The 27,125-nt window shown below is 41.4% G+C and overlaps 1 protein-coding gene across 7 annotated transcripts in view; it reads right to left on the bottom strand.

Annotated features, from left to right (window-relative positions):
• Positions 1-27,125, bottom strand: part of ncam1a (neural cell adhesion molecule 1a) — a 322,583-nt gene that overhangs the window by 12,487 nt on the left and 282,971 nt on the right. For 4 of the 7 annotated variants that reach the window (XM_014137371.3, XM_014137372.3, XM_082960303.1 and 1 more), the window contains 3 exons: positions 24,457-24,582; positions 10,152-10,276; positions 9,565-9,745 (listed from right to left, as the gene is read on the bottom strand). In XM_014137371.3, coding sequence (XP_013992846.3) covers positions 9,565-9,745; positions 10,152-10,276; positions 24,457-24,582 — 432 coding nt within the window. Of the gene's footprint in view, positions 1-1,678; positions 2,956-9,564; positions 9,746-10,151; positions 10,277-24,456; positions 24,583-27,125 lie in introns of those variants that run through there. The other 3 variants (XM_045693512.2, XM_014137377.3, XM_045693508.2) reach the window with 2 other exon arrangements.

Genomic DNA, 27,125 nt, shown 5'->3' with positions numbered 1-27,125 from the left:
AGGGATGATAACAGTAAGTAAAAAATGGTACAGTATTAGTATATACTGCACCATGCAGTATATACTAATACTGTACGTTGCAAATGGAACTTTCAAATCATATCAAAATCTAATTTGGGAAATGATAGTAAATGGTCAAAAAGGTCATCATCTAAGTGACTCACCAGATTTGAGCCAAAATGGATACCTGTGATGAAACGGCTTTAAATTACAGTTGTTGATATAACCCTCATTAAAACTGGGTGTTTCGAGCCCTGAATGCTGATTGTCTGACAGCCGCAGTATATCAGACCGTATACCATGGGTATGACAAAACATGGATTTTTATTGCTCTAATTATGTTGATAACCAGTTTATAATAGCAATAAGGCACCTCTGGGGTTTGTGGTATATGACCAATATACCACGGCTAAGGGCTGTGTACAGGCACTCCGCGTTGCAGTGTGCTTAAGAACAGCCCTTAGCTGTGGTATTTTGGCCATATACCACACCTCCTCGGGCCTTATTGCTTAATTATACCCCTCATATGGGTAAAGCTAATGCATTGGAGGGCAGCTGAATTATTAATACCATGCACCAGGGAGCTGATAGGAAAATACTTTTCAGTGACTGCTGCAGTGCTGGGGAACAACTCTTAAACAAAGTCCTGGCAAATCGCTGGCTTAGCTCCAAGCTACAGTGAGCAGCAATTAGCTGTAAGGCATAAGACCTCTAAAGAGTGGCAGAGTACAGCAGAGCGGCCAATTGTTATTTCCTCTCACATTGATTGGTCATATTCTCTGAAAGTCTATAAAGTTGAGTCAACCTCTGTGGCGGCAATAGCTCCGACCGGCAGCTCTTTATTTACTGCTGTTGCTAAGAGTGGGAGAAAGCATCTACCTGCAGGGCAGGGCGACAATTCTTGTTTTCCCGCTGCATCTTAAGTGCGATAAATCACATCACACATTTTAACACCGAAGGGGCCGGCTCACAAAGCTTTCTCGGAAATGGAGAAACAGAGCCATGCTGTGTCAACAAGGAGCATAAAATATATTTTGCCGCACCTTTTTCATATCTTGCAGATAACAAACAGAATACAGGAAGTAGGACAGAAACACAGTCAATAAAGCCAATTGAAAAATATTCTCCAAGAGATAATAGTCATTACCGTATGAAGCATCAGTGTCCTACCCAGCGTGCAACATTTTGCATTGGATGCCATAATGTTGTTGTTTTCTGGTTGTAAACTGGTTTTCTGGTCAAATTGGAGCAAAGTTAAGACATATTTTATGGCATCAGAATGCCTGGAAAAGACAACATATTTTGGTTGTAATATGGTCACTGGTCCTTTTACAGTCAGTATGCAACCTGACCATGTATGTCACCAAGGACGTTGGCCCGACATCATTGCAACCAGTTTTGCCCTCTGGGTCTGACTCCAATTGTAGGAAGCACAGTAGTACAGTATGGTTAAGCTTATAAGGTACTGCATGGATTAAAAAAGTGAACATATGGGTACCCACAGAGGCTCTAAACTATGCACATATTGTGCTTGTTATCTCATGACAGTTAGCTCTTCCTACTTGATATCATAAAAGTCACAACTATCAAACTCCATCTCAACCGGCAGTCGCCTATGAAAACTTGACGGATGCTTCTGAGGAGTGGCACTTGCTTGTATGAAAGAAGAACCAAACAATGGGATTGGCACATGCGAATCCAGGAGCCAAACTCCCGGTGCATCACTTTATTACCTTCCGAGTCAATTTAAAATGGTGGGGGAGACCAAAACTGCGAGAAGACTCATCACAAAATGCTAATCTGAGTTTTGAACAAAGGACATCTATCATTCTTTCCCATGGCAGGGTGTTTTAAGTGCAGCCAGGCTTTAGGTACAGTCCAAACCTTAGTTTACAACCCCAGAATGGGCCGCCACAATATAAGACACTTTGTTAAAGCTTCAGACAAGCACAAGATATGGGATAAAACAACCTTGGCATTTCTGAGGATGAACAGTCAACATAATTCAGCACTGTGTCACACGCTTGCATTTCAGAATGTAAGTCTAGAGCTCTAGCCATTATTATGTCGAAAAAAGTTAACACTATTTTATCATATCTTCTTAAAACCTACAATGATTACAGCATGGAAACACACTGGTATGTACTTACAAAAATGTGTCATATAATATAATTATTTCACATTACTGAAAATGACTGATAGATTTGTATTAAACAGCTGTAGCATAAATGTTAAGCATTTTCTGTTTTCAGGTAAAAGAAGAGCAAAAAGAAACAACCAAAAGAACAGCCTATATTTAGTATAGAACTTTTGAAAAGATTATGTACACAAAACATGATTTGAATGACCGTCAAACAGACAAGGCAGTAGCTTGTCTTTCATATAGCCATCCCTTTCGAAATGAGCCTTGTGACTATGAAAAGAAGACATCAAAAACTTGAGATGTCTTAATCTTCATGACCAATCTTAACCAATACAAAATTCCTCTGAAACGTGTGCCTTCCCTTTTATGTATAATGGGAACAATGACAATTTAAGCTTGTATCCAGATACACATAAGGTAGGCACAGCTTTTTTCCCCCAATCGGACTCAATTCCATTCTGTGGTATGACAACTTTTTCACAAACAATGCTGCCTTATTCAAATCCATATTTTTTTCATTATGCAAAATAAACATTGATGATAAAAAATTTAAACATTCAGAATGATATATAAGTATCAAGCACCCAATTTTAACCATTTAACATGAAACTGATATCTTGATTCTTCATCTTGTGTGTGTGTCTGCACAAGGGTCAAAAGGCATAGAAAACAAAGGGGTCTGGCCGAGATTTGAAAGGCCAAGCTATCCTCTCTCATTGAGCGAGACACAGTTTATGAGAGCAAGAACACAGTCAGCGTGGAGAGCATGAGAGATGCCAGACTGTACGTCACACACGAGGAACCAAGGGTAGCTGAGGCCAAAACACACCAAAGATTGTTCAGAGATATCCACAGCAAAAAATTGGAAAATACAATTTTACACCAAAAAACACAACAAAATAGTGTGTATGACAAATGTTATGGTCCACATAGTGCCCAACATCACACGTGAAGACAGGACAAGGACAGAAGGGGAGGTGGGAGAGAAGAAGGGAAAGGGAGAGAGAAAAAAGAGATAGAAATAGGTCATAAATACAAAAACGCAAGTTTGAAAGATTCATTGAGAATAAACAAAGGAATAAAAAACCAAATCCAAGCAAGTTAGAGGATCAAAGTAATAATAAAAAAGTATGTTAGTAGCACAGCAAATGACGTGTATCACAGCAAGCAAAGGTGAAAGGTCAGAGAAAGGTCAAAGGTGCTGGGTGACGGGAAATGTTGAAAAAGACGCATACATAAACACATATGTTTGTATCAATTAAATGATGGGCAATCCCCTGAACGTGAGCACACATCCAAGAGAGATCAAATAAAATGTTCCATGGCAGGTAGAGTTGCCCAAGCAAAACCACACATTCAAAAACTGGTGCAATGTCAAGGCGATATCAAATTGCAGGTGGAATGGATTAATGGGTGATCTCATGTTACTAAAACTGCAAAAGTGAATTGCTTTTTTATAGCTTTACTCAATGTCAACCTTAGCTGGGGAGATTTGGATTGGTCAGTTTAGAACTCCAGTGGTCCGTGCACACTCATTATTGAGCACGCTCAAACCCATGAATCACGTGGGTCAATATTTCTAATTATTCAACCTTTCCTTTTTTTTTTTACTTGACCTGCACTGAGGAACATCGATTGAAGTTTACTGTCTGTCTGTGTGTGTAATATATATATATATATATATATATATATATATATATATATATATATATATATATATATATATATATATATATATATATATATATATTTCTCAAAAGTAAACTTCTATCTATACACACTACATGACCAAAAGTATGTGGACAGCAGCTGTATGCATTAATATGGAGCTGGTCCCCCATTTGCTGCTATAACAGCCTCCACTCTTCTGGGAAGGCTTTCCACTAGATGTTGGAACATTGCTGCGGGGACTTGCTTCCATTCAGCCACAAGAGCATTAGTGAGGTCGGGCACTGATGTTGGGCGATCAGGCCTGGTTCGCAGTCAGCGTTCCAATTTATCCCAGAGGTGTTGGATGGGGTTGAGGTCAGGGCTCTGTGCAGGCCAGTCAAGTTCTTCCACACCGATCTCGACAAACCATTTCTGTATGGACCTCGCTTTGTGCACAGGGGCATCGTCATGCTGAAACAGGGGCCTTCCCCAAAGTGTTGCCACAAAGTTGGAGTCACAGAATTGTCTAGAATATCATTGTATGCTGATTTCTCTTAAAGCAAGAGGCCTAGCCCAAACCATGACCAATATTCCTCCTCCACCAAACTTTACAGTTGGCACTATGCTTTGGGGCAGGCAGCGTTCTCCTGGAATCCGCCAAACCCAGATTCGTCAGATGGTGTAGCGTGATTCATCACTCCAGAGAACGCGTTTCCACTGCTCCAGTCTAACGGTGGCGAGTTTTACACCACTCCAGCTGACGTTTGGCATTGTGCATGGTGATATTAAGCTTGTGTGCGGCTGCTTGGCCATGGAAACCCATTTCATGAAGCTGCCGACGAACAGTTCTTGTGCTGTTGTTGCTTCCAGAGGCAGTTTGGAACTCAGTAGTGAGTGTTGCAAAGACGATATTTACGCATTACACACTTCAGCACTTGGCAGTCCCGTTCTGTGATCTTGTGTGGCCTACCATTTCGTGGCTGAGTTGTTGTTACTCCTAGACGTTTCCAATTCACAATACCAGCACTTACAGATGACCAGTTCCGCTCAAGCAGGGCAAAATTTGGACCAACTGACTTGTTGGAAAGGGGGCATCCTATGAAGTTGCCACAGTGAAATTCACTGAGCTCTTCGGTAAGGCCATTCTACTGGCAATGCTTGTCTATGGAGATTGCATGGCTGTGTGCTCAATTTTATATACCTGTCAGCAATGGGTTTGGCTGAAATAGCTGAATCCACTAATTTGAAGGGGTATCCACATACTTTGTATCTATCCATATATAAATATATCTATATTGGGTAAAAGGTTTAGAAATTATTGCACTTTTTGTACATAGTCCCCCAAAAGTATTGGGACAAATTCACTTGTGTGTATTAAAGGAGTAAAAAGTTAAGTACACTTCTACATTAATGATGATGCTCCTTAATCACAGATAATCCTGAATGAATTGTGAATAATGATAAGTGAGAAAGTTTCTAACCTCCCCTGTTATTGTAATGGTGAGAGGTTAGCATGTCTTGGTGGTATGATATTTGTGCATCTGTGACTTTCTCACTCATCATTATTCACGATTCATTCATGATTACCCATAATCATGGTATAAACCACATTAATATAGAAGTGTTTAGAAACATTCTATTCTTATTTAAAATAAAAGTATCTCCAAAATGACAATACTTTATTTTCCATTTATTTCTATTGGGCACAAAATAATATTAAAAACAACCAAAAACAGCAAATGCAATCAACAAGCTTGATGTAGTCATTGCGTGCTATGAATATTGGACCAAATACATCACTTTTAACTAATTTAATACACATAAGTGAATTTGTCCCAATACTTTTGGTCCCCTAAAATGGGGAGATTATGTACAAAAAGTGTTGTAATTTCGGTTCACACGATATGGATGAAAATACCCTCAGATTAAAGCTGACAGGCTGCACTTCATCATTTCAAAATGAGTCAAAACAACAACATTGTCACTGTCCCAATACTTTGAGCTCACTGTATATATGCCCAGTAAGTAAACAAAAAAGGAAAAGTACATTTCATATCCTACGCACTCACCTATATTTAGCTAATATATTGCAGTGCCAATATATAACACCGAGTCTGGATTTATGACACAGCAGCTGTGGGTCGTTCCACGAAATGGGGGCCTTGAGTCCATTTGATATTTCAAGTAGAAATTATGCACCAATATTGCATTTGAAAAGCCTGTTATATTACATGAAGTGCACTTTAATATAGACCACATGGAGAATTGAATAAAGGTTTGCTGATGTGCCTTTTGACATGTCCCTCCGTCAACCCTGTGTCACTTCTAGGAAGATGTCATGTGATATTAGTGATTAATTTACGTCTGTCGCTCATTTTAAGGCCAAGACTGTTATGCAAACAATTTACCCCTTTAAAATAATGGACCATTCCACCAAGTTAAATTATTCACAACAGGTGACATCGTTTGGGTCTTCTGAACAGCATGGTGGAAAAATTAGTAAGTCTTCGCTCTCGTTCTGGTCTATTTATAATTATTTTCTCATCTTTCACTGAGGTGGTCGAGCTCAACCCGTCAACCCTGTTCGCTCAATTAATGGTAGGAAAACTTGAATTTGATTTAACTTTCATTATGTGTGGAACATAAGTATAGTTCCTAATTTCATGATCAACATGCTCTTCACCACATAAGGAGTAATGCCGATCTTTACATAAACCCCATTATTGTCAACCCTGTTAGAGGCCCAAAGGTAACTTCATGAGTTTGATATTATATGTGAGTTTATTTGTACAAGGGATACTTGATCAATGAGAAAATGTTTGCAGTTACATCGGTGTCCGTAACAGGGTTGACAGACAGTGACCACCTTTTACATGTAACCAATTCCCCATTATTATTCGGAATACTCAAATATTCTGCTTTTGAGTTGACACATATAAACATCATATCCCATTTACAATAAAACAAAAAAGCTTGTATCGCAGTTATGAGAAACCTGGATAAGATGATCTTAGATGGAATACTATGGCATGTCAACCAATCCCGTTTTGTTGTTTTTTGAGGTCTGTGCGTGCTCGGTTTTGCATATCATAGGTGTTGTGTGATGATGTTTTCATCTGAATGTCAAATCAAAATCACTTAAAGTAGGCTATACCTGTACAGTTCGATCCACCATAATAATTCCATAATTTATTTTGCTGATACACTTTACTGGACCATATAGGCTAATGGCTTAGATTACTTTCACATCTAATTTAGACAGGTTTCTGCTTATAATTTCCATTTCCAACATTTGCTATGCCATTTGTTTGTAAACTATAGTTAGATACATGCAGCTTCTCTTCTGTCATAACTTGTTGCCCTGGCCTAGAAAACTAAATAAAGTAGTGCTCCCAAAAGTAATGTCTTACGTCGATAGAATGAATGCATTCGTAATCTAGTTAACTTCAGTTTCAATTAAGGACCGGGGAGAAAACACAATAATTCCAAAACAGTGGAAAGATGGTTCCCGTGAAAAATGTCAAAATGTCATCAGTTTGACCGGTTTTAAGGAAATTAAAAGCTGAGAAAATGATGAAACACGTTTCTGATAAGATTTCAGTTGGCTTGGGTGCATATTTTATGTGGTTGAAACACTGTCTGCTTGCATTACAGTGTCAAAGATAACACGTTACACGCATATTCACATTTTCAAGAGATGCTGAAAGAAAGAAATCGTACTTCTCCACTCCTGTTCCCAAAACAAAATGTACATTTGTTGTATAATTTTACTTCAAGAAATGCATAATTCTGCAGGAGTTAATATTATATTAGGCTACATGTGAAATAGGCCTACAATCAGTGTCCAGATTTCAGTTTCTATTCCATATGAATTTAAAATTAGAAATATTCTGTTTATTCATGGATACAGGGATGCTCGTGAGCGGGATATCAAAGGTGCATATAAACAGCTTATCCCGAATAAGACCTTAAGCGGGATATGAGCTACTATCCGGAATACTGTGCTCATGTAAACATGGTCAGTGTGGTACAAGTGCAGATAAAATGCTCTTAGTTCATAGGATTTCAATGCCAGAGATGGGAAAAGGTGTTTTTTTGTTGGCTAAACATATCCTCCATGCAACTGAATGTTGAAAGAAGAGATATTCTAAAAGTTAATTTCTAAAAAGTTTGCATGTCCAAAAGGCACCCATTTCATGGAACAACCCTGTTTTCGGGCCATCTTTACTAAGAACAGCTGTGGACCTTAAGTCGGTGCAGATGTTTAGCCTAAAAATACACTCCCGTTTTTTCCTCAAATACCCACATGCTTCGCATAAAAATTACTGGCACTGCTACGTGTGTAGCTAAGCTCGGCAAAGGGACACATTTTTTATTTTTATATAAAGAAGTAAATAAAAAGGGAACTTGGATGGTGTCCATGTGAACCTGCTCAGACAGAATAATAAGTGATCCAAACCTCCCACTGCTATATGGCTGGTTCCCACCAAGTGGATGAGAAAAAGCCAGTCCCTGTGCCATGCACTGGCAGATGCCTGTTAGCTCTCCAGTAAAGCATTAAGACATTAATCCTGTTGACGCGTCACCATGCAAGACTTAAGGCTGCATCCCCACTGAGCCAAGGCACATATTCAGGTCAGTAAATACAGCAGTGAGCCTGAACTGAGACCCACTAAACCTGGCTTTGGAAGAGAAAGATAGAGAAACAGAGAGGAGAGGGAGACACAGACTTTTGATGCTCTTTCACTGAAACATCAAAAAGTCAGAGAGAGAATGTGCATGACATGAAGAGAAATGGAAAGAGAGAGGAAGCATGGAAGATAGGGAAAAAGAGCTAAAAAAGGTGTAGAGAAAGTGAGATGCATGGAGCTATTGATAGACATAAAAAAGAGAGAAGTGCGGGTGGGAAAGTAAGAGACAAAAACATAGAGAAAGAGAGAACGATTCAGTGCAAGAAGGGATTTATGAGAGAGAGAAATAGTAAGGAAAATGTTCCAAGCTCAGGTTTGGTCAGTGGGGAGGCAGCCCAAGTTAAAATTCAAACCTCTCAGACCACGGCACTGTCAACAGAGCACCAGCTGACCGTGACCACCAGGGTAGGGGCATTGCTATGGACATAAAGAGAATGTTTGAGGCCTGACCGATATCATCTGTCCTGACATTATTGCTCACTGAACTTGCGCAGCAATGTCAGCCAGAGAGGTTATAGGCCGAGACCAAATGACCAATCTCACTCTACAGCAACAAAGACTCACTGTGTGCAAAACTATTCCATCACAAACAGCGAGACAAACTGCCACAGTCTTTGTTCAATTCTTATCACCCCAAAGCTTTGTGCAATGGTGCGACAAACTCTGGAATTGAGGCTTTGAGGCGGACTGCAGAGGGCAAAGTGTTTCTAAAATGGAGCCCTGACAGTCAGAAGATGACTTGGCTACTCTGTTTTCTGTCTATCTAACTTTGACCTTTTTCCAACCTTCTTTTGTGATGAACAAACTTGATGAGAGTGTGCCAATTGCAAGACCGAATGAAAATACCAGCAGAAATGTTCAAACCAATCAATTGCCCTAACAGGCTAGCCTAACATCAGGACAGAGCAGTGACATCTACATCTGTGAAGTGTCAGGGCTTAGGTAGTCTCAAAACCTTACTAGAAGTCCATTTGGGTGAAGAACTGGAGGGGTAAACGCAGTATACATTGGGTCACGGTGGCACTCTGTTGGAAGTGTTTGTGTCTTTGCAGTGCAGGGTGGGCTGGGGATGGGCAGTACCTGGGATGGCGGTGGGCTCTGCTGCAGTCGTGAAGGAGAGGGTGCCGGGCTGCGACTTGCCCTGCTGGTTCTCGGCCACCACGTAGACTTCATACTCCGTGTTCCAATCTAGGCTGTTCAGCACCACGTACTCACTGCCATTGGGCAGGCGGATCTCCGGCTTCCAGTCCGGAACGTGCTTCTAGGGAGGGTCGCAAAAAGAGAGATACTCAAAAGACATAACTCGGTAAGACATCCGTGGCTATGGCACTCCAGAAAACTGCCCATCACTTTATATCACTGTAAATGTTTCCATGCATTCACACTTGTTATTTGGTCATCCATTAATCTTCCAACGTGAATCACTAACCATTTATCAATCTAGGCATAAAACACAATGGTGATCTGTCAATCTTTACAAATCATGTGATCCATTTGTTTTTCACATATCCATAAGTCTATTTGCTTTTTCCTAAACTGAAATAATGACCGTGTGATAAAACCAGAGAGATATGTAACCAATACGTGCTGAATAGCGTCTCTTGGGAGAAAACCAGGAAGCAAATCGGTATACACAGTGTTACACCTCCTTGCTCCGTCATACTCACAGCCCTGTATCTTATCAGGTAGTGTTTGATGGGCGAGCCTCCATCATCCTGCTTGATCCAGTTGACCTTGAGGGCGTTGCCCGTGGTCTGCAGCTTGCCTTCCAGTTTAGGGGGACTGGGCTCCCCTACACAGGACATAACGGGACATAGCGGTCAGTCAGTTACCATGGTGACGGCCTACATGCTGAGCTCAGTCTCCTGCCCAGGGCCCTTAACCTAGGTGGCATGGCTGAATGCAGCTGTCCCTCATTAACTCCCATTGTCGGAGAAACAGTCTACATCACTAAATCTACCTTCGCTTCAGGAGTGGGATTATAATTCTTAACAAGCCCAAGCCGCTGTGGGATTCTCACTTCATTTCAAACCCTTGCCCCTGGTTTTTGTGTAAGTACTGCTATAAATGTAGTACATCTGGAGAAAAAATTGACTGTTTTGACGGTGGCAGCGGCAGAGGACGTTCCAAGACGCTAAAATTCAGTCTTGTCCCTCATAGACTCAAGGACGGTTTTATGATGGAGGGACAGTGAGGGCAGTGGGCAGTGGGGTGAGGGAGAGAGCCAGTGGGGAGATAATTCTCGTTCAGCAGCAGCTCGTTACATGTCCTCTCCTCCAGACAAAGGGAACAGGCTAATTAGCCTCCTCGTCTTGATTGGACATGTTACTCTATTACATTTAATAACATTATCATGGTCCATTGGGAGGGGAGGGTCGGTGTGTTCCAGCGTATGTACAGTGTGTGTGTGTTTGCCTTTTGAGTGTGTCTGTGTCTAATGATGTTAGCGTTCAAATTTACAGCCATGACACCTCAGTCACAGAGGGTGTAGGGAGGAAACTAATCACCATAACTCATTAATCATGGGAACATTGGTTACACACAGTTAGCAGTGTGAATATGCTATAAAATAACTAGCAAAACACAGCATGTTACATACAGCTCCAGTATTCTACTATACACCATCACTACCTGCCCCAAAAGGTGGTATCAGGTTTCAAATGGCTGCTGCTACAGCACATCTGCAATGCACACTGATTTGTTTGTTTTTGGCTGAGATCAAAAGGAGATTATTTACTGTCCCGATTTAGTTTTTTTCTGAAATGTTGCAGTCTGCCGCCCTGACCTTCAGTCACACTGGGTACAAGCTTTGAAGCTCACTGCCATGCTTGAGGGATCATTGTTGCCCTTGATCACCCTGATGATATTTATCCACCAATGAACTTTGAGAGCAGGTTATTCCCACAGAGGGCAGTGAAAGAGCAGCAGACAACAGCAATCCTGCCAGGCATTCTGAAAGTAACCCATGGAAGTGCAGCAGGGAATATTAATGTTGGACTTTCACCTATACTCCAGTCTGGAAGTCTGTTTGGATCACCTCCTTTGACTTCAGCCAAAATTAGTTCAGAACGATAAGAAATAATAGGGTGAGAGACAGACAGATGAAACCTGCTCCACTTTTGCTTACGCTATCCATTGGATCTTGGCCTAAAGCTCCCTGACTTCAGACTGATTGAATCCTATGATTGGATAATATTTTCCAGTGTCTGCTCCTATTTATCCTCTACCTTGGACCTGAAAAGGTAAGTACCGTCTTTAATTTTCACAAATTTCAATCATTCATAAAATGTATAAAAGATCATGTTTGCAGTTTCTTTTTTTTCTTTTTTTTTTTTACGGTTGTATTCTAAATTTAAATTGACGTTGAATCTTGTTAATTAATGACACTTCAAACATTCATTTCAGTGGTGATTACACAATTAGTCAATCAGACATGTGTGAAGGCACTTGATCTCCATCTCAGGTGATTATCTGATTAAATTCTCCTCCAAAATGCATTGGACTCAAAAGTATTGGAGTAAGCATGATTTGATGCTGGAATTGAAATAAACAGTGTTAGTGATAAGAAAAACCCGTCAAAACGGTGGCATGTACAGGGAGGTATATTCATAGAGTTTATCCAGTCGTGAGCATCATTCCCAGTTAGGTGAGGAATTTCCAAATGTTAAGAAGAAAGAAGAGCCATTAAGGTTATGTGAATTAGAGATGTTAACAAAAACATGCTCTATCATGCAAACACCGCTTTTATTCAATATGTAGTGATTCGGGTATATTTTGATACATCAATTTGTGACAGTCCCATCATCGTTCCCATTTTCATCTGATGCAACAATAACTCAACTTTCTATTGGTCTCCCCAAAAGTTGTCTTATCTAGTTAAACCTGATGTAAATATTGTACAGTAATATTACTCGAAGTTTGTCTGCACAGTAGTGTATGTATACTTAGCAATTTCTGAACATTACATCAGACAAAACGTTTGTCAGATCCTTTATTCTAACTGACATGGATAGCAAGGAAATGATGTGCAAATAAAACTTGAGCTACCTTCCTGTACTGAATCACACTAATTATTCACTTTTTCAGTCCTTTAAAAACATCCCTGCATGTGCGAACCAATGAGCTTATTGGTTTGCTGTGCCCAAATGCAATGAAAAGTTTGTCACACCAGATGGGTTAAAGAACTCATGAATTGTAAATGGGACTGTCATTTTTCAGTCAATATCAATACATGTGAATAACACTGAGGCACTTTGGAAGACAAACACAGACCGACAGATGACACAGACATGCAGACAGGCCAGACCATTCTGTCTGGTGAGACAGTAAAGAAAACAAAGGAGTTGAAGGAAAGAGGAGTGAACATGCATGCATGCAGTAATGTGGGGTGAATACCAATGTTAGTCAGTTCAGAAAAGCATTCTGGGAGACAGTCTGAAAAGGAGTTAACTCCAAGGATGACCACGTCATTCCAGGTAAACACAATTCAATGAGCGTGCGATGCAGTTGCTAAAGGCGATGGTTTCAACGCTGCTATTGAGATGATGTGATTTGGCAACAAAAAAGTAAAATTTAAAAAACATGTTCTGTTTGCACATGATAGCCATGGGAGGTAGTAATGGCACCTTAGGCACCCCCCCAAAAAATGTACTATAAAAAAAGATGTCCAGTTAGAGGTCAACCCTTTGCTTATTTCCAACTACATTATGCAATGCTTACTGATAGCTAGCTATATAACATTTCTAATATGTGACATAGCTATAGGAATGAGGGAAATATACTGTAACGACCCTGGTGTTATAAGCGCGGATATCGACTCTGCCGCTTGAGCATGCTTTTGGGGCAGAGTCAATAGCGCTGGATTTAGGGCTAGAAGGTCGAGGGGTCGAGACCTGCTCCCTGCCGGTTTCATTACAATACTCTGCACCTCTCAGAAAAAAAACGTGAATTATACCTCTGTTAGTGTGTAACCAAGTAAGAACACACATCTGCATGTAATTGTGTTAATATGGTTGGAGATGAGGTAGATAGAATGCAAGTTGACCAAAATAAGTGTTTAATGGCTATTAAAGTAGCGTATCTAAGCTTGAAATCATGTCTAATTTTCCACTGCTTCTTATTGACATAATATGAATCGGACCAAACAGAACAAACAAAAATTACCTTCTGTTCACCAGCGAAGACGACATCATCAGCACCATGCAAGAGCCACATGACATAGTCATATGATACGCACGCATATGATTGGTTGAAAGAAAAGTGGAAGGGGGGGGGGGGTGGGTCACATGGAAAATACAAAACATTTTTAAAATGATGTAAACATGGGTAAGGAACAAAATAATAAGAACGTTAAAGACAAAATGATTAAAAACAGAAACACATGACAAAATAAATACATAAGTTCAGAACAGAACTTCTTTACACATCAAATAGACATAGAAAACATGTACAGGAATTAGATACATGAAGCATTTTAGGACTGCAAGTGCAGGTTTTTAGTGTATTCAAAAGATGTCATGACCAGAAATAAGTTAGCTCATATATGCACAAATTTTACTGGATGCCAATTCCATGAAATGCTATTTGTCTAAAATTGCCTCATGCATCGTTCTTTGAAACAGTATTTCCTCTGGACTGGAATTAATGCGAATATCAGTTTGATACTATTTCTACACAAAAAAATTGTGACTTTGTATAAGACTGTCGCTTATACTTTGGCTCTTGACCTTAAAGGGTCTTCATAGAGCCTTGTTGTCTGTATACATTGAACATTTTGGCTCCAACCAAGACAGTTGTGTAAAAGAAAAGAAAAACAGAGGAAACTCTGCAGTATTGACAATACTGATTGACAAAGCACATTGTAAAATGTTACATGCACAATGAAATATGGTATACCAATATGACAACTACTGTATGACCACATGAAGCATTGGGGGGAGGGGGGTTTGGAGGGTTAAAGTATTTGGGACACATTTGACATTCAGTCACACATTGTACAATCGCATACTGTATCTAAGGCCATATTGTCAAAAGATATGGCCAAGACGTATGAGAATGCAGTGTAAACCCATACCATAGTATAAAGTCCCATATTTTAAGATATTATGCTTAAAATGTTTATAGAGGAAAGAAACATGAATTACAGAAACACAGAGTGGACTCTGAACTTCATTTTACAAATTCTAAACACACCACTAGACATAAAACATACTTACTCCGATTAGCTGGTGTCAAATACATTTAACATATGCACATGTTAACACACCTGAAGCCTTTAGGGCAAATTCCTCATGTCATATTTCACATTTAGCCAGCTAGAATACTAATCACACATGAAGGCAATCAGTATTGATAAATTACATTCTTTTAATATGAATTACATAGACCTTACAGTGCATTCGGAAAGTATTCAGATCCCTTGACCTTTTCCACATTTTGTTTTACGTTACAGCCTTATTCTAAAATGGATTAAATGCGTTTTTTTTTCATCAATCTACACAAAATACCCCATAATGACAAAGGAAAAACTGGTTTAGAAATTTGTAGAAATTAATAAACAATTAAAAAATTAAAACCCTTTACTTTGTTGAAGCACCTTTGAGAGCGATTACAGCCTCGAGTCTTCTTGGGTATGCCGCTACAAGGTTAGCACACCTTTATTTGGCGAGCTTCTCCCATTCTTCTCTGCAGATCCTCTCAAACTTTGTCAGGTTGGATAGGGAGTGTCGCTGCACAGCTATTTTCAGGTCTCTCCAGAGATGTTTGATCAGGTTCAAGTCCGGGCTGTGGCTGTGCCACTCAAGGACATTCAGACCAGAAGCCACTCCTGCGTTGTCTTGGCTGTGTGCTTCGGGTCGTTGTCCTGTTGGAAGGTGAACCTTCACCCCAATCTGAGGTCCTGGGTGCTATGGAGCAGGTTTTCATCAAGGATCTCTCTGTACTTTGCTCCAGTCATCTTTCCCTCGATCCTGAATAGTCTCCCAGTCCCTGCCACTGAAAAACATCCCCACAGCATACATCACCATAGTGATGGTGCCAGGTTTCCTCCAGACATGACGGTTGGCATTCAGGTCAAAGAGTTCAATCTTGGTTTCATCAGACCAGAGAATCTTGTTTCTCATGGTCTGAGATTCTTTAGGTGCCTTTTGGCAAAACCCAAGTGGGCTGTCATGTACCTTTTACTGAGAAGTGGCTTCCATCTGGCCACTCCACCATAAAGGCCTAATTGGTAGAGTGCTGCAGAGAAGGTTATCCTTCTGTAAGGTTCTCCCATCTCCACAGAGGAACTCTGGTTCTTGGTCACCTCCCTGACCAAAGCCTTTCTCCCCCGAGAGGCCAGCTATAGGAAGAGTCTTGCTAGTTCCAAACGTCTTCCATTTAAGAATGGAGGTAACTGTGTTCTTGGGGACCTTCAATGCTGCAGAAATGTTAGATGCCCTTCCCCAGATCTGTGCTTTGACACAATTCTGTCTCAGAGCTCTACTGACAATTCCTTTGACCTCATGGCTTGGTTTTTGCTCTGACATGCTCTGTCAACTGTGAGTCCTTATATAGACAGGTGTGTGCCTTTCCAAATCATGTCCAATCAATTGAATTTACCACAGGCGGACTCCAATCAAGTTGTAGAAACATCTCAAGGATGATAAATGGAAACAGGATGCACCAGAGCTACATTTTGAGTCTCATAGAAAAGGGTCTGAATACATATGTAAATAAGGTATGTTTTTTATTTTTAATAAATTAGCCAAAAAATGTAAAAACCTGTTTTTCACTTTGTCATTATGAGGTATTGTGTGTAGATTGATGAGGAAAAATGTGTATTTAATCCATTTTAGAATAAGGCTGTAACGTAACAAAATGTGGAAAAACCCAAGGGGTCTCAATACATTCTGAATGCACTGTCTATGCACTACAATTTAATATTCTACAGGTGAGTCAAAATCAAAATCAAATTAGTAACTAATAGAGCACTGTTATATTAGAGCTGTTATATGATGTATATTGGTTAGCCTAGAAATATACTTGGCACATGACCTACAAAATAGTTCCTCAGGTATCCTTAGATTTTCTACATTAGACAGATAACAGCAATTTGACAGACCCATAGCACAGACACACACAATGAACACAACCATACTGTACACCAGGGCCCAATGTTGACCCATAGCAGCATCAAAGCATTCAGCCAAGCTTATCCTAACAATACTTTAGGGATACCTGATTTGCCCTTCCCAAACATGTATGTAGCCAAATTCTTAAGATCATTAAACATATGAAAAGGCTACACATGTGGGAACTTCAAAATTTAAACAACAAACCACAACTTTCCTAGTCAATTGAAAATAATCTTATCAGTAAGTGACATCAACAACCATGAGTCTCAGTACAATTCTATAAGATAACATAGCTTTATCTTATAAAAGGAAGTTGCTTATTCATGCCTCTCGTTCTTCACCACCTGAGCCCTTTTATTTTATCCCTCCCTTTTTCCCTTTCCATCCTTCTCTTTTAATGAAGCACAGGAGTTATGTTAGGACGGATTCACATCCCTACTGTTTGGCATTCATTAGTTTGTTTAAGATATTGGTAAAATCAAAATCCTGCTGTCTTTTTTCTATGCAGTCTGAATTTCATGTTGTTTACTGTATTATCCCTGTAGCCATCCTTCAAAGCACAGCATGCCGATGGCAGGGAAACATTGTCCAATTGTAAGTAGCAGACACCGTCACCCTCTTTTTTTTTTTTATCACAGAATGGTTCTTTCAAAAACCTCTGGTCTGTCAGAATAATCTCTGTCTTGCCTCGCTGTCTGTCAAACCAGGCTCCCTTATTCTCAACAGTTATATTTAACGCATGCGGTAATGGTTACCCGTGGAACACCCGGAATGTTACCCGACGTCACTGTCAATACCATAACCACCAGGGGAAAGAGAGAAGGGGAGGGAGCTGCCTACATCTTAGAAGAGTGTTCAAACATTGCACCTGGCTTAGCAGAGGAGCCACAGACACACAGACAGGAAGAGCGATAGAATGAGCAGACTAGCTATATATCTAAAGGGCTAACGCTAATGGTGGCGATGTTATTTCAATGGAAGGATGGTCACTTCCTTCTTTAGACTAATCAGACAACATGCAGCAGTGATCGTTAATGTTACAGTGATCAATCCCCTAATAAGATGCGCGCTGCACTGCTTTGACATAAAAATAAATAATGTCTGTAAAACCCAATCGGAAGTTCGCACTCTAAATTAAACGCACGGCAAACTGTGCGGGCCGATGCTAAATGCACAGTGGTGTGAATATTGCTGATGAATACATGCGTTCATTGGAAGGAAATTAGAGGGAAATAGTAGAGGGGCAGCCTATTTCTCGCAGGCGGAGGTTAGTCAGTGGAACTCTACTAAGGATTGAGGCAGTGAGCAGAGTCAGTGACTGTCTCTGTATCACATCCCTTTAACTAATAACAGTACATCAGTCGCTCCTTGTCACTACATCGGTTCTCTCTACAGAGTGATGACGTAGCACTAAGCAGTGGTAAGACCAAGCAGACATAAAGAGGGACATCGGGGGGTAGAGAGAGACACACCACACACTGCCGGCATACTCACTAAGGGCTGCACTTGTTGAAGGAATGAAGGTTGGTGTCACTGACGAAACTGCAAGATGGTGAAAACATGGTGAGAGGTGCCCGTGATTGCCCAGAGAGGGCAGTGCCAGTCGTTAGTGTTACAGACGACTGGCTGTTCTGATGGCAGAGCACCACCTCGGTACACATCAGTCATCTACTGGCACCAACACACCACAGAGCGTCATTTCGACTTTCACATAAGGCTTATGCTGAGCAGCATGAAACACCTCACGAACAAGAGCACTTTAAAATCATGATGTACAGTACAACATCACATTCATAATAAGAACACGTCATATCACAGGTCTACTCATGCCATTATCTGAGATGCTTCTACTATGGAATGTAGAGCAGTGTATTTTACTGTGTTTTTATCAGTAAAATCAGCTGGAATCTACATTGTACAGCAATAAACTAAAGTTTCACACCAAAAATTATTCTTATCTTCATTAGGAACACCAGCAGGTAGCACATGTACTGCCCCATAAATTCTAAATACATAATTGACTTCCCCACACAATTCCTAAGGGCAGATGAGTTTTCACAAGGCTTGTTTGAAGCAGGTAGAATAGCTTTTTGTCATTGTTCGACAATCAATAGAATTGAACCCACTTTATCAACAAACTAATTTCATTCCAACTAAGCTGATTTCTCAAGATAATCATGAGTCATTACCCACAAGGTAGGTGTCCTTGTAAGAACCACAGATCTGTACAAAGACTCATGAAAAATGTATCATTGTTAGTCAGCTGAAAAGAGTGAGATGAGAAACTATTCTCTTGTATGACACACATTGTGTTATTAGTGACAAAAGCATATTGTGTAAGTGAACCATAAAATAGACTATCAGTATACAAATCAGCCTAGTTTGCGAGGCTGTTTGTACACAAGTGGGGAAGAACTGTCTAAGGTAACCAGAATTTTTGTTCCAGGGGTGTCAGGCCTTCCTTATATACACATGAGGTGAGAAATGTTATGGCAGACAAAGACACTAAAGTGATAAAAGCAACATTGCAGCCATTGACAGAACGCTTGGTAGAACACAGTCAATTTAAAAGGAGAATCGTTTTAATTTGAAAGTAGTGCAGTATTGCAGAAAGCAATAATCCACTCCACAAATCTTTGAAAAAAAGCATGTCCACTTTTGACATGATGAGCGGTTCTTGCAAATATAAGACATTGACTTTGCAAAGAAGCATCACACTGCTTGACTCCCTGTAAACTCTCATCAGTTCAGAAACAGAAGTACAATCAGAAACTCACAATAGAGTCCTTTCACCGGTGAGAAGTTGAGTGATAATCCGTCTTGCATGAGCAGGCCAGCAACTTTGTCTGGCAATGCGCAGATATTGCAAATCACATATTTGTGGTAAATTCCAGGGCAGATATGTTTTTTTTTTGGGGGGGGGGGGGGGGGGGGGCTTTCCTTGGCTCATCGCGCTCTAACGACTTCTTGTGGCGGCCCAGCCACCTGCAAGCTGACTTCGGTCGTCAGTCTTCCGGGTTTAGAAGCAGCATGTCTTGACCTTCGCCTTTCCCGAGCCCATTGGGGAGTTGCAGTGATGAGACAAGGTCGTAACTACCAATTGGATATACCGAAAATGATGTAAGATTACAAAAAAAGAACAAGAAAAAATTACCAGTTTAAAAAATGTCTGTGCAATTGCATAAAAGCTAAGAGGCAGCCAAGGTATTTATAGCCAAGTTTTTGCAGTGCCCCAGCCAAGGCACCTAAATCATGTTAGAAGTGTTTCTGAAAAACCAATTAGTTGAAAAATGCCAAGAGAGGCTGAGACATCCCTTAGAAAGGCGTACTCACTGTCCAATTACGTCAGGTCACCAGCTGGACTGCAGCTCGTTAGGCTGCCAGTGATCTCCTTTTGCCCAGCCTGAGTGTTTAGGGAGCATTTTGTGAGGTAGCTGCTGTTGTACATGTAATTTGAAGTGCGATTGCTGATGTTAGAACAGTCGGATTCAGGGGTCTCCAAACTTCCGTCACCACCTCAGCCTCGACCACCATGGCTGGCTCACTGGTGACTCCACCTACAGAGTTAAAGAGCTCCTCATCCATGCCATCTGCAATGTTGTCCTCGGGGCTATTGCCATGGGTCACAGGGTCTCTGTTGCCTTGGCTGGACGGAGGCTCAGTGTGGTCATGGCAACAAGGAGGGGCCCTGCTACAGAAACAGCTGTGATACTGTACCTTGGACATCTGTGCTGCCCTCTGTAGGTCGTCAGGTGGACCTCAATACATGGGGTAGTGTCCTCTGTCTCCGACATGGTGCCCATGACTACACCTCCCTGGTCCTCCGCTGTACTCTCTTTGGTTGAAATGTCCTGGGGTTCTGGTTAGTTACAGCAACCTCAAGCATTGGGTCAGCCCTCAGGGAATCGTCATATCCCTTTGCAGGTTATGTGGACACCCGGGTCACTATATTTCTAAATTAAGACTTGTCTTCTGTCCTCAACTGATGAATACACTGTGTAGAATGGTTTTATGCCATTTAGCAGATGCTCTTATCCAGAGCAACTTACAGTAGTGAGTGCATACATTTTCATACTGGTACCCCGCGGGAATGAAAATCACAACCCTGGTGTTGCAAGCGCCATGCTCTACCAACTGAGCCACAAGGGAGCCTAGAACAATGGCATGACACAAATGTACATGTGAGCACTCACTATGGCCTATCTTGTAGCCCCTACTATGACATACACGCCTGCACACACACAACCTAATTAAAGGAGATTAGTTAACTTGTATAACCAGAATACATCTACTTAGCTCAATACTTTGAAATAATTCCCTAATTAAATGTAATTTAATATCAACAGCTTTGGACTACATTTACAAGTTGTCCCTTCCACTGGAAATAGTATAGTAACTGCATACAGCAACAGAGAAGACTAAAGTTGATGACATCCCTGGGCTCCTGGTTATTCATGCAGGCCCTGATGAATGTTAAGTGAGTGTTTGGAGTGTTCGGACCATTATCCCACCAATCACCTCTCCCATCCAGACGGGTTAACCTCCACTACAAAAACAGATGATGCGATCCATCTCCTCCAAGAAACTCAGTATCATTTAGAGATATGGTCTTTGTTGCGCTTCTCTGCCTTCTGTATCAGAGTCTTATGAGGGGGAAAAATAGGCTTCTCAGTAATGGTGCCTCACACTGTCATGGCTGAACAGAGATGCTATAAACCCAGAGGAAAAGCAGATTGTCTGGCGAATTAGGGATGCCTTAATAACGGCAACAAACTATCAGCCGAGGCTGAACCGAGGCTGAATCCTGTCTGTTGCCGATTTCTCAAGTTACATTAAAATTGTGCCGCATTAACCATGAGTCATCATTGAGAAACTAATGGCACTGCATATTTGTATTTCCCTTTGAGCGATAATGCGGCTCAGTCCTTTGTCTGTTTGTAAATACTACTGTATTAGCAATGACACTCTCCCAACATGTTGATATTGCTCCTTATGTTCATACTAATTACTGCATATATGTACAATTGGCTAAGGGATGAGTGACTATTTGCAGTCAATCAGGGGTCAATCAGTTCACTGTACAAATGGAAAGGGGACAAGTCACAGGGGAGAAGCAAGTACTAAAAATGATCTATGGAACTATGGGATTGCTATGGTACATGGTCACTCACTTATTATAAATTCAATGTCTGTGTTAAGAAACTACAACAACTAAGACAAACCTGAGTCCACATCAGAGTAATGAAATGGTATGCCGCCTGGAAAGGTTTATGAGACAAGAGATATTGCGTGAGTATTTGCTTGAAGGCAAATACTCTACCAAAATGCCCCAATCAAAAGGTTGAGGCAATGGTCAAGTATAATTCTTAATTCAATGACATAACAGACCAAATTCAATTGTTGAAAATAAATGTATCTACACCAGTGTTTCCCAACTCCAGTTCTTGAATACCCTCAACAGAACACATTTTTGTTGTAGCCCTGGACAAACGTACCTGATTCAACTCACCGAGGGATTGACCAGGGCAAACATTTGGGGGTTGGGTACTCGAGGACTGAAGTTGGGAAACACTGATCTACACTACTACTACCACCACCAATAGCTAATTCAGTATTTTTTACAAAGATTTCAGAAATAAATGTTTAAAATAAAATGGGTGAAATGAAAACAAAGACAAAGAAAATGAAGGGGATGAGAACTTACTTGTGAAAGCATAGCCTGAGAAGTCAAATTGAACAAAAAGAGATGGGTAAACATGAATAACAAAATCAGAAGAAATAGAAGCAATGAGAACAGAATGGTAGAAGTTGACTGTCCTGTCACTTCAGAATTGACTATGAACCGTGACCAACAGTGATAATAGGATAGTTCACTTTTGTTATATATATATATATATATATATATATATATATATATATATATATATATATATATATATATATACAGTATGTGTGTGTATATATATCCAGTAAAAAAATGTTTTTTTGCCTAGCAAGTATTCTAAATTCAATAAAAATACCTAATCAATGTACTTTATCATCAATTAGGCATGTTAAAGGGCAACTGCACCACTTTTTGATTTCATATTCCTCATCTCCAGCACCAAACCAGTGTTTACATTTGGGAAAATGGCACGTTTCAATGATCTATGGTTAACAAGATAATAAAGGTCCTAAAAAATGCTTCTTTGTGAAACCACAGGGTAGGATTAAAAGTTTCAAAAACCTGGATTTTCAAAACCTGGAAAGGGTTTCTAGCCAGAGGGAGGTTTTTTTCTTGCTTCCCACGTCACCATGAATCTCAGTGTTTGAAAATCACTTAATTAAAAAAAAACTTTTGATGATGCCATTCGGTATAACATTCTAACGTATTTTTTTTCCAACAAAACAAATACGCTGTTTTCACATATGTAAACACTGGTTTGGTTCTGGGGATAATGAATATGAGGTTGAAAAGTGGGGGAGTTGCTCTTTAAGGATTCTGGATAGATTTAAAATAACATCACTGTACTTTTAAGCTAAGAAAACATTCAGAGCATTATGAAATCACTGTTTATCTGATGAAAAGGTACTCAATCCTCCAAATTACGAAGTAATAACAGGACAAGGCATCCCTCTAGACTTCAGAGTGAAAAAAGGGTCAATCCAAGTGGCAGCTAAGGGTGACTGCTACAGAAGCAGAAGGTTTAAAGCACAGATGGAAGCGTGGCAAGAAGCAGAACCAAATCAGACTGATTCATGCCTTAAACACAATGTGTTGAATCAGAACGGAATAAACCTTTATAACTAGCCAGCACAGCAACTTCAAGCAGCATGACTGGCAAACAAGGAGGGAGAAGAGAAAAGATGGGGTCGCTATTCCATTCCAACTCTCTAATTCCTTCAGCACCTGTGTTTTGGGATGGCTACCACAGTGTGTGAATCTCGCCAGATTAATATTATGCTATTTCATTACGCAGCTCTTACAAGTTTTATCCACTTAATTTGTGTAAAGTGGCCTTATTAAAACAGCCAAAAAGAGAAGCAATTATAAATTAAATCAGGAAGTACATTTATCTCTAACTATGCCCGTGCTACTTTACACGTATAACAATATTTTCACTGCCTGACTTTTGGATTTTTACGTAGAGAGAATGTGCAGAAACAACCTCTTCTTACTCGTGACTATCTGAGATTCAGAATATCAAACCCTCAGTGTTGACTTATCTGAAGACACCATTATTCCATACGATATTCCATTATATTGGCAAATGTATAATGTATGATTTTACTCCAAATTCACTATGCTTCAGAAGTTTTTAAGAATTTCCAGGAGTGATGCTTCAGTGATGGTCGTGTAGTAAGTGATGCTTCAAAGCGATGTTCACACAAAACTCCTTTCAATCAATTATTAGGTAGTAGCATTCATTGATCCATCAAATATCTGTCGAGAAAAAATCTCAAAATGACAAAGGATTATGCTCTGATAACTTCAGTTGTCCTCATGAAGAAGTGTGACAAACACACAGACACTATGGTCACAAGGAGCAGTGTCTGGGGGGGGGTACAGAAACTAGGATTGCACCCCCCCTTTCACCCTCCATTATCTGAAGCACTAGGTCCCTAGCCCTCCTTCCCCAACCCTTCTATGCAAACAGACACACAGGCTGGGGTCAGTTGGCAATGCATCCCCGGAGCGGAGTGGCTGGTCCATCAGAGAGATCGGAAGGGGGATGCATTAGGCTTTTGGCGCATGGGGCTTGGGGTGGTCGTGGCTGGATGGCTAGACTGCACTAGGTGGTGATGGGGAGGAAAAGCATTATGGTCAGGTGAGTGCTATCGCTCTGCAGGAGGGACAGGGAAGGAGGGAGGCACTTACGGACTGGCTCAGTCTTGAAGTTCTGGGGAGGGCTGCTCTCGCCCTCGCCCTTGCCGTTGATGGCGGACATCTTGACCTCATAGAAGGTCTCGGGCTTCAGGCCAACGATGGTGATCATGCTCAGGCCTGTCGGAGGAAAAAGGGTTTTTAGAAAGCTCCATTAAAGCTACTCGTCACGGCCCCAGTCAACCGGCTGGCTGATGAAGCCCATGTCTTGGATGGGTCTAGGAAGAGTGATGCGATGGTAGGGCCTGTGCTAAAAAGAGCAGAGGACAGGACAGAGTGCTGGCTGTTATTTTGATCTCCTCTCTGTCCAGGAGCAAGGCAGTGTGGTGGAGAAGAGTGTGAGCGGAGGGGGTGTGATGGCACGACTGTTTTTTTGTGTATGAGTGAGCGTGGAGGCTCGCCCTCGTTTGTTTGAGTGAGTGTGTGGGGAGGTGTATTGCTTGACCCTGTGTGTGTGGGAGGGGTGTGCGAGTATGTCATATGTTGAGGTTGGTTGTGTTTGTGTGTGTGTGTGTGTGTGTTTTCTAGTCTGTGAGTAGATTTTTTCTACAACGAGCAGGATGCACAGGACATTCTCCAAACACCCGACAGGGCCGACATCCCTGTTTTTTGCAAGTGGAAGCAATGCAGGTACAGAGGACAAAGAGCCGATGCCTCGTGAGGACCTGGAGAAGGCGAGTGGGAAAGCTGCCGTTACCGCCAACGTGCAATCATCGGACAATAAATTAGACGAGGTACAATCACGAATTTCCTACCAACGGGACATAAAAAACTGTAATATCCTATGTTTCATGGAATCGTGGCTGAATGACGACATGGATATTCAGCTAGCGGGACATACACTGCACCGGTAAGATAGAACAACACACTCCGGTAAGACGAGGGGGCGGTCTGGCAATATTTGTAAACAACAGCTGGTGCACAAAATCTAAGGAAGCCTCTAGATTTTGCTCGACTGAAGTAGAGTATATTGTGATAAATTGCAGGCCACATTACTTGCCTAGAGAGTTTTCAGCTATACTATTCGTGGCTGTTTATTTACCACCACAAACAGATGCTGGCACTAAGACCGCACTCAGTCAGCTGTATAAGGAAATAAGCAAACAGGAAACCACTCACCCAAAGGCGGAGCTCCTAGTGGCTGGAGACTTTAATGCAGGGAAACAAATCAGTTCTACCAAATTCTATCAACATGTTAAATAAGTAACCAGAGGGAAAAAAATTCTAGATCGCCTGTACTCCACACACAGAGACGCGTACAAAGCTCTACCTCGCCCTCCATTTGGTAAATCCGACCACAACTCTATCCTCCTGATTCCTGCTTACAAGTAAAAATGAAAGCAGGAAGCACCAGTGACTCGGTCAATAAAAAAGTGGTCAGAAGAAGCAGATGCTAAACTACAGGACTGTTTAGCCATCACCGACTGGAACATGTTCTGGGATTCTTCCGATGGCATTGGAAGGCTCGCCCTCGTTTGTTTGTGACTGTACGTACATACCCCAACCAGAAGCCATGGATTACAGGCAACATTCGCACTGAGCTAAAGGGTAGAGCTGCCGCTTTCAAGGTGCGGGACTCTAACCCGGAAGCTTACAAGAAATCCTGCTATGCCCTGCGATGAACCATCAAACAGGCAAAGCGTCAATACAAGATTGAATCTAAGACTGAATCATACTACACCGGCTCCGACGCTCGTCTTATGTGGCAGGGCTTGCAAACTATTACAGACTACAAAGGGAAGCACAGCTGTGAGATGCCCAGTGACACAAACCTACCAAACGAGCTAAATCACTTCTATGCTCGCTTCGAGGCAAGCAACAGTGAGGCATGCATGAGAGCATCAGATGTTCCGGACGACTTTGTGATCACGCTCTCCGGCGCCGACGTGAGTAAGACCTTTAAACAGGTCAACATACACAAGGCTGCGGGGCCAGACGGATTACCAGGACGTGTGCTCCAGACATGTGCTGACCAACTGGCAGGTGTCTTCACTGACATTCTCAACATGTCCCTGATTGAGTCTGTAATACCAACATGTTTCAAGCAGACCACCATAGTCCCTGTGCCCAAGAACACAAAGGCATCCTGCCTAAATGACTACAGACCCGTAGCACTCAAGTCTGTAGCCATGAAGTGCTTTAAAAGGCTAGTAATGGCTCACATCAACACCATTATCCCAGAAACCCTAGACCCACGCCAATTTGCATACCGCCCAAACAGATCCACAGATGATGCAATCTCTATTGCACTCCACACTGCCCTTTCCCACCTGGACAAAAAGGAGCACTTATGTGAGAATGCTATTCATTGATTACAGCTCAGCGTTCAACACCATAGTACCCTCAAATCTCATCACTAAGCTAAGGATCCTGGGACTAAACACCTCCCTCTGCAACTGGATCCTGGACTTCCTGATGGGCTGCCCCCAGGTGGTGAGGGTAGGTAGCAACACATCTGCCACGCTGATCCTCAACACTGGAGCTCCCCAGGGGTGCATGCTCAGTCCCCTCCTGTACTCCCTGTTCCCCCATGACTGCATGGCCAGGCATGACTCCAACACCATCATTAAGTTTGCAGATGACACAACAGTCGTAGGCCTGATCACCGACAACGACGACACAGCCTATAGGGAGGAGGTCAAAGACCTGGACGGGGGGTGCCA

This window comes from Salmo salar, chromosome 13 (assembly GCF_965601325.2).
Source record: "Salmo salar chromosome 13, fSalSal1, whole genome shotgun sequence".
NCBI classification, from domain to species: Eukaryota; Metazoa; Chordata; class Actinopteri; order Salmoniformes; family Salmonidae; genus Salmo; species Salmo salar.
The sequence above is the reverse complement of the archived record's forward strand: the minus strand, read 5'-3'. Positions and strand labels throughout refer to the sequence as shown.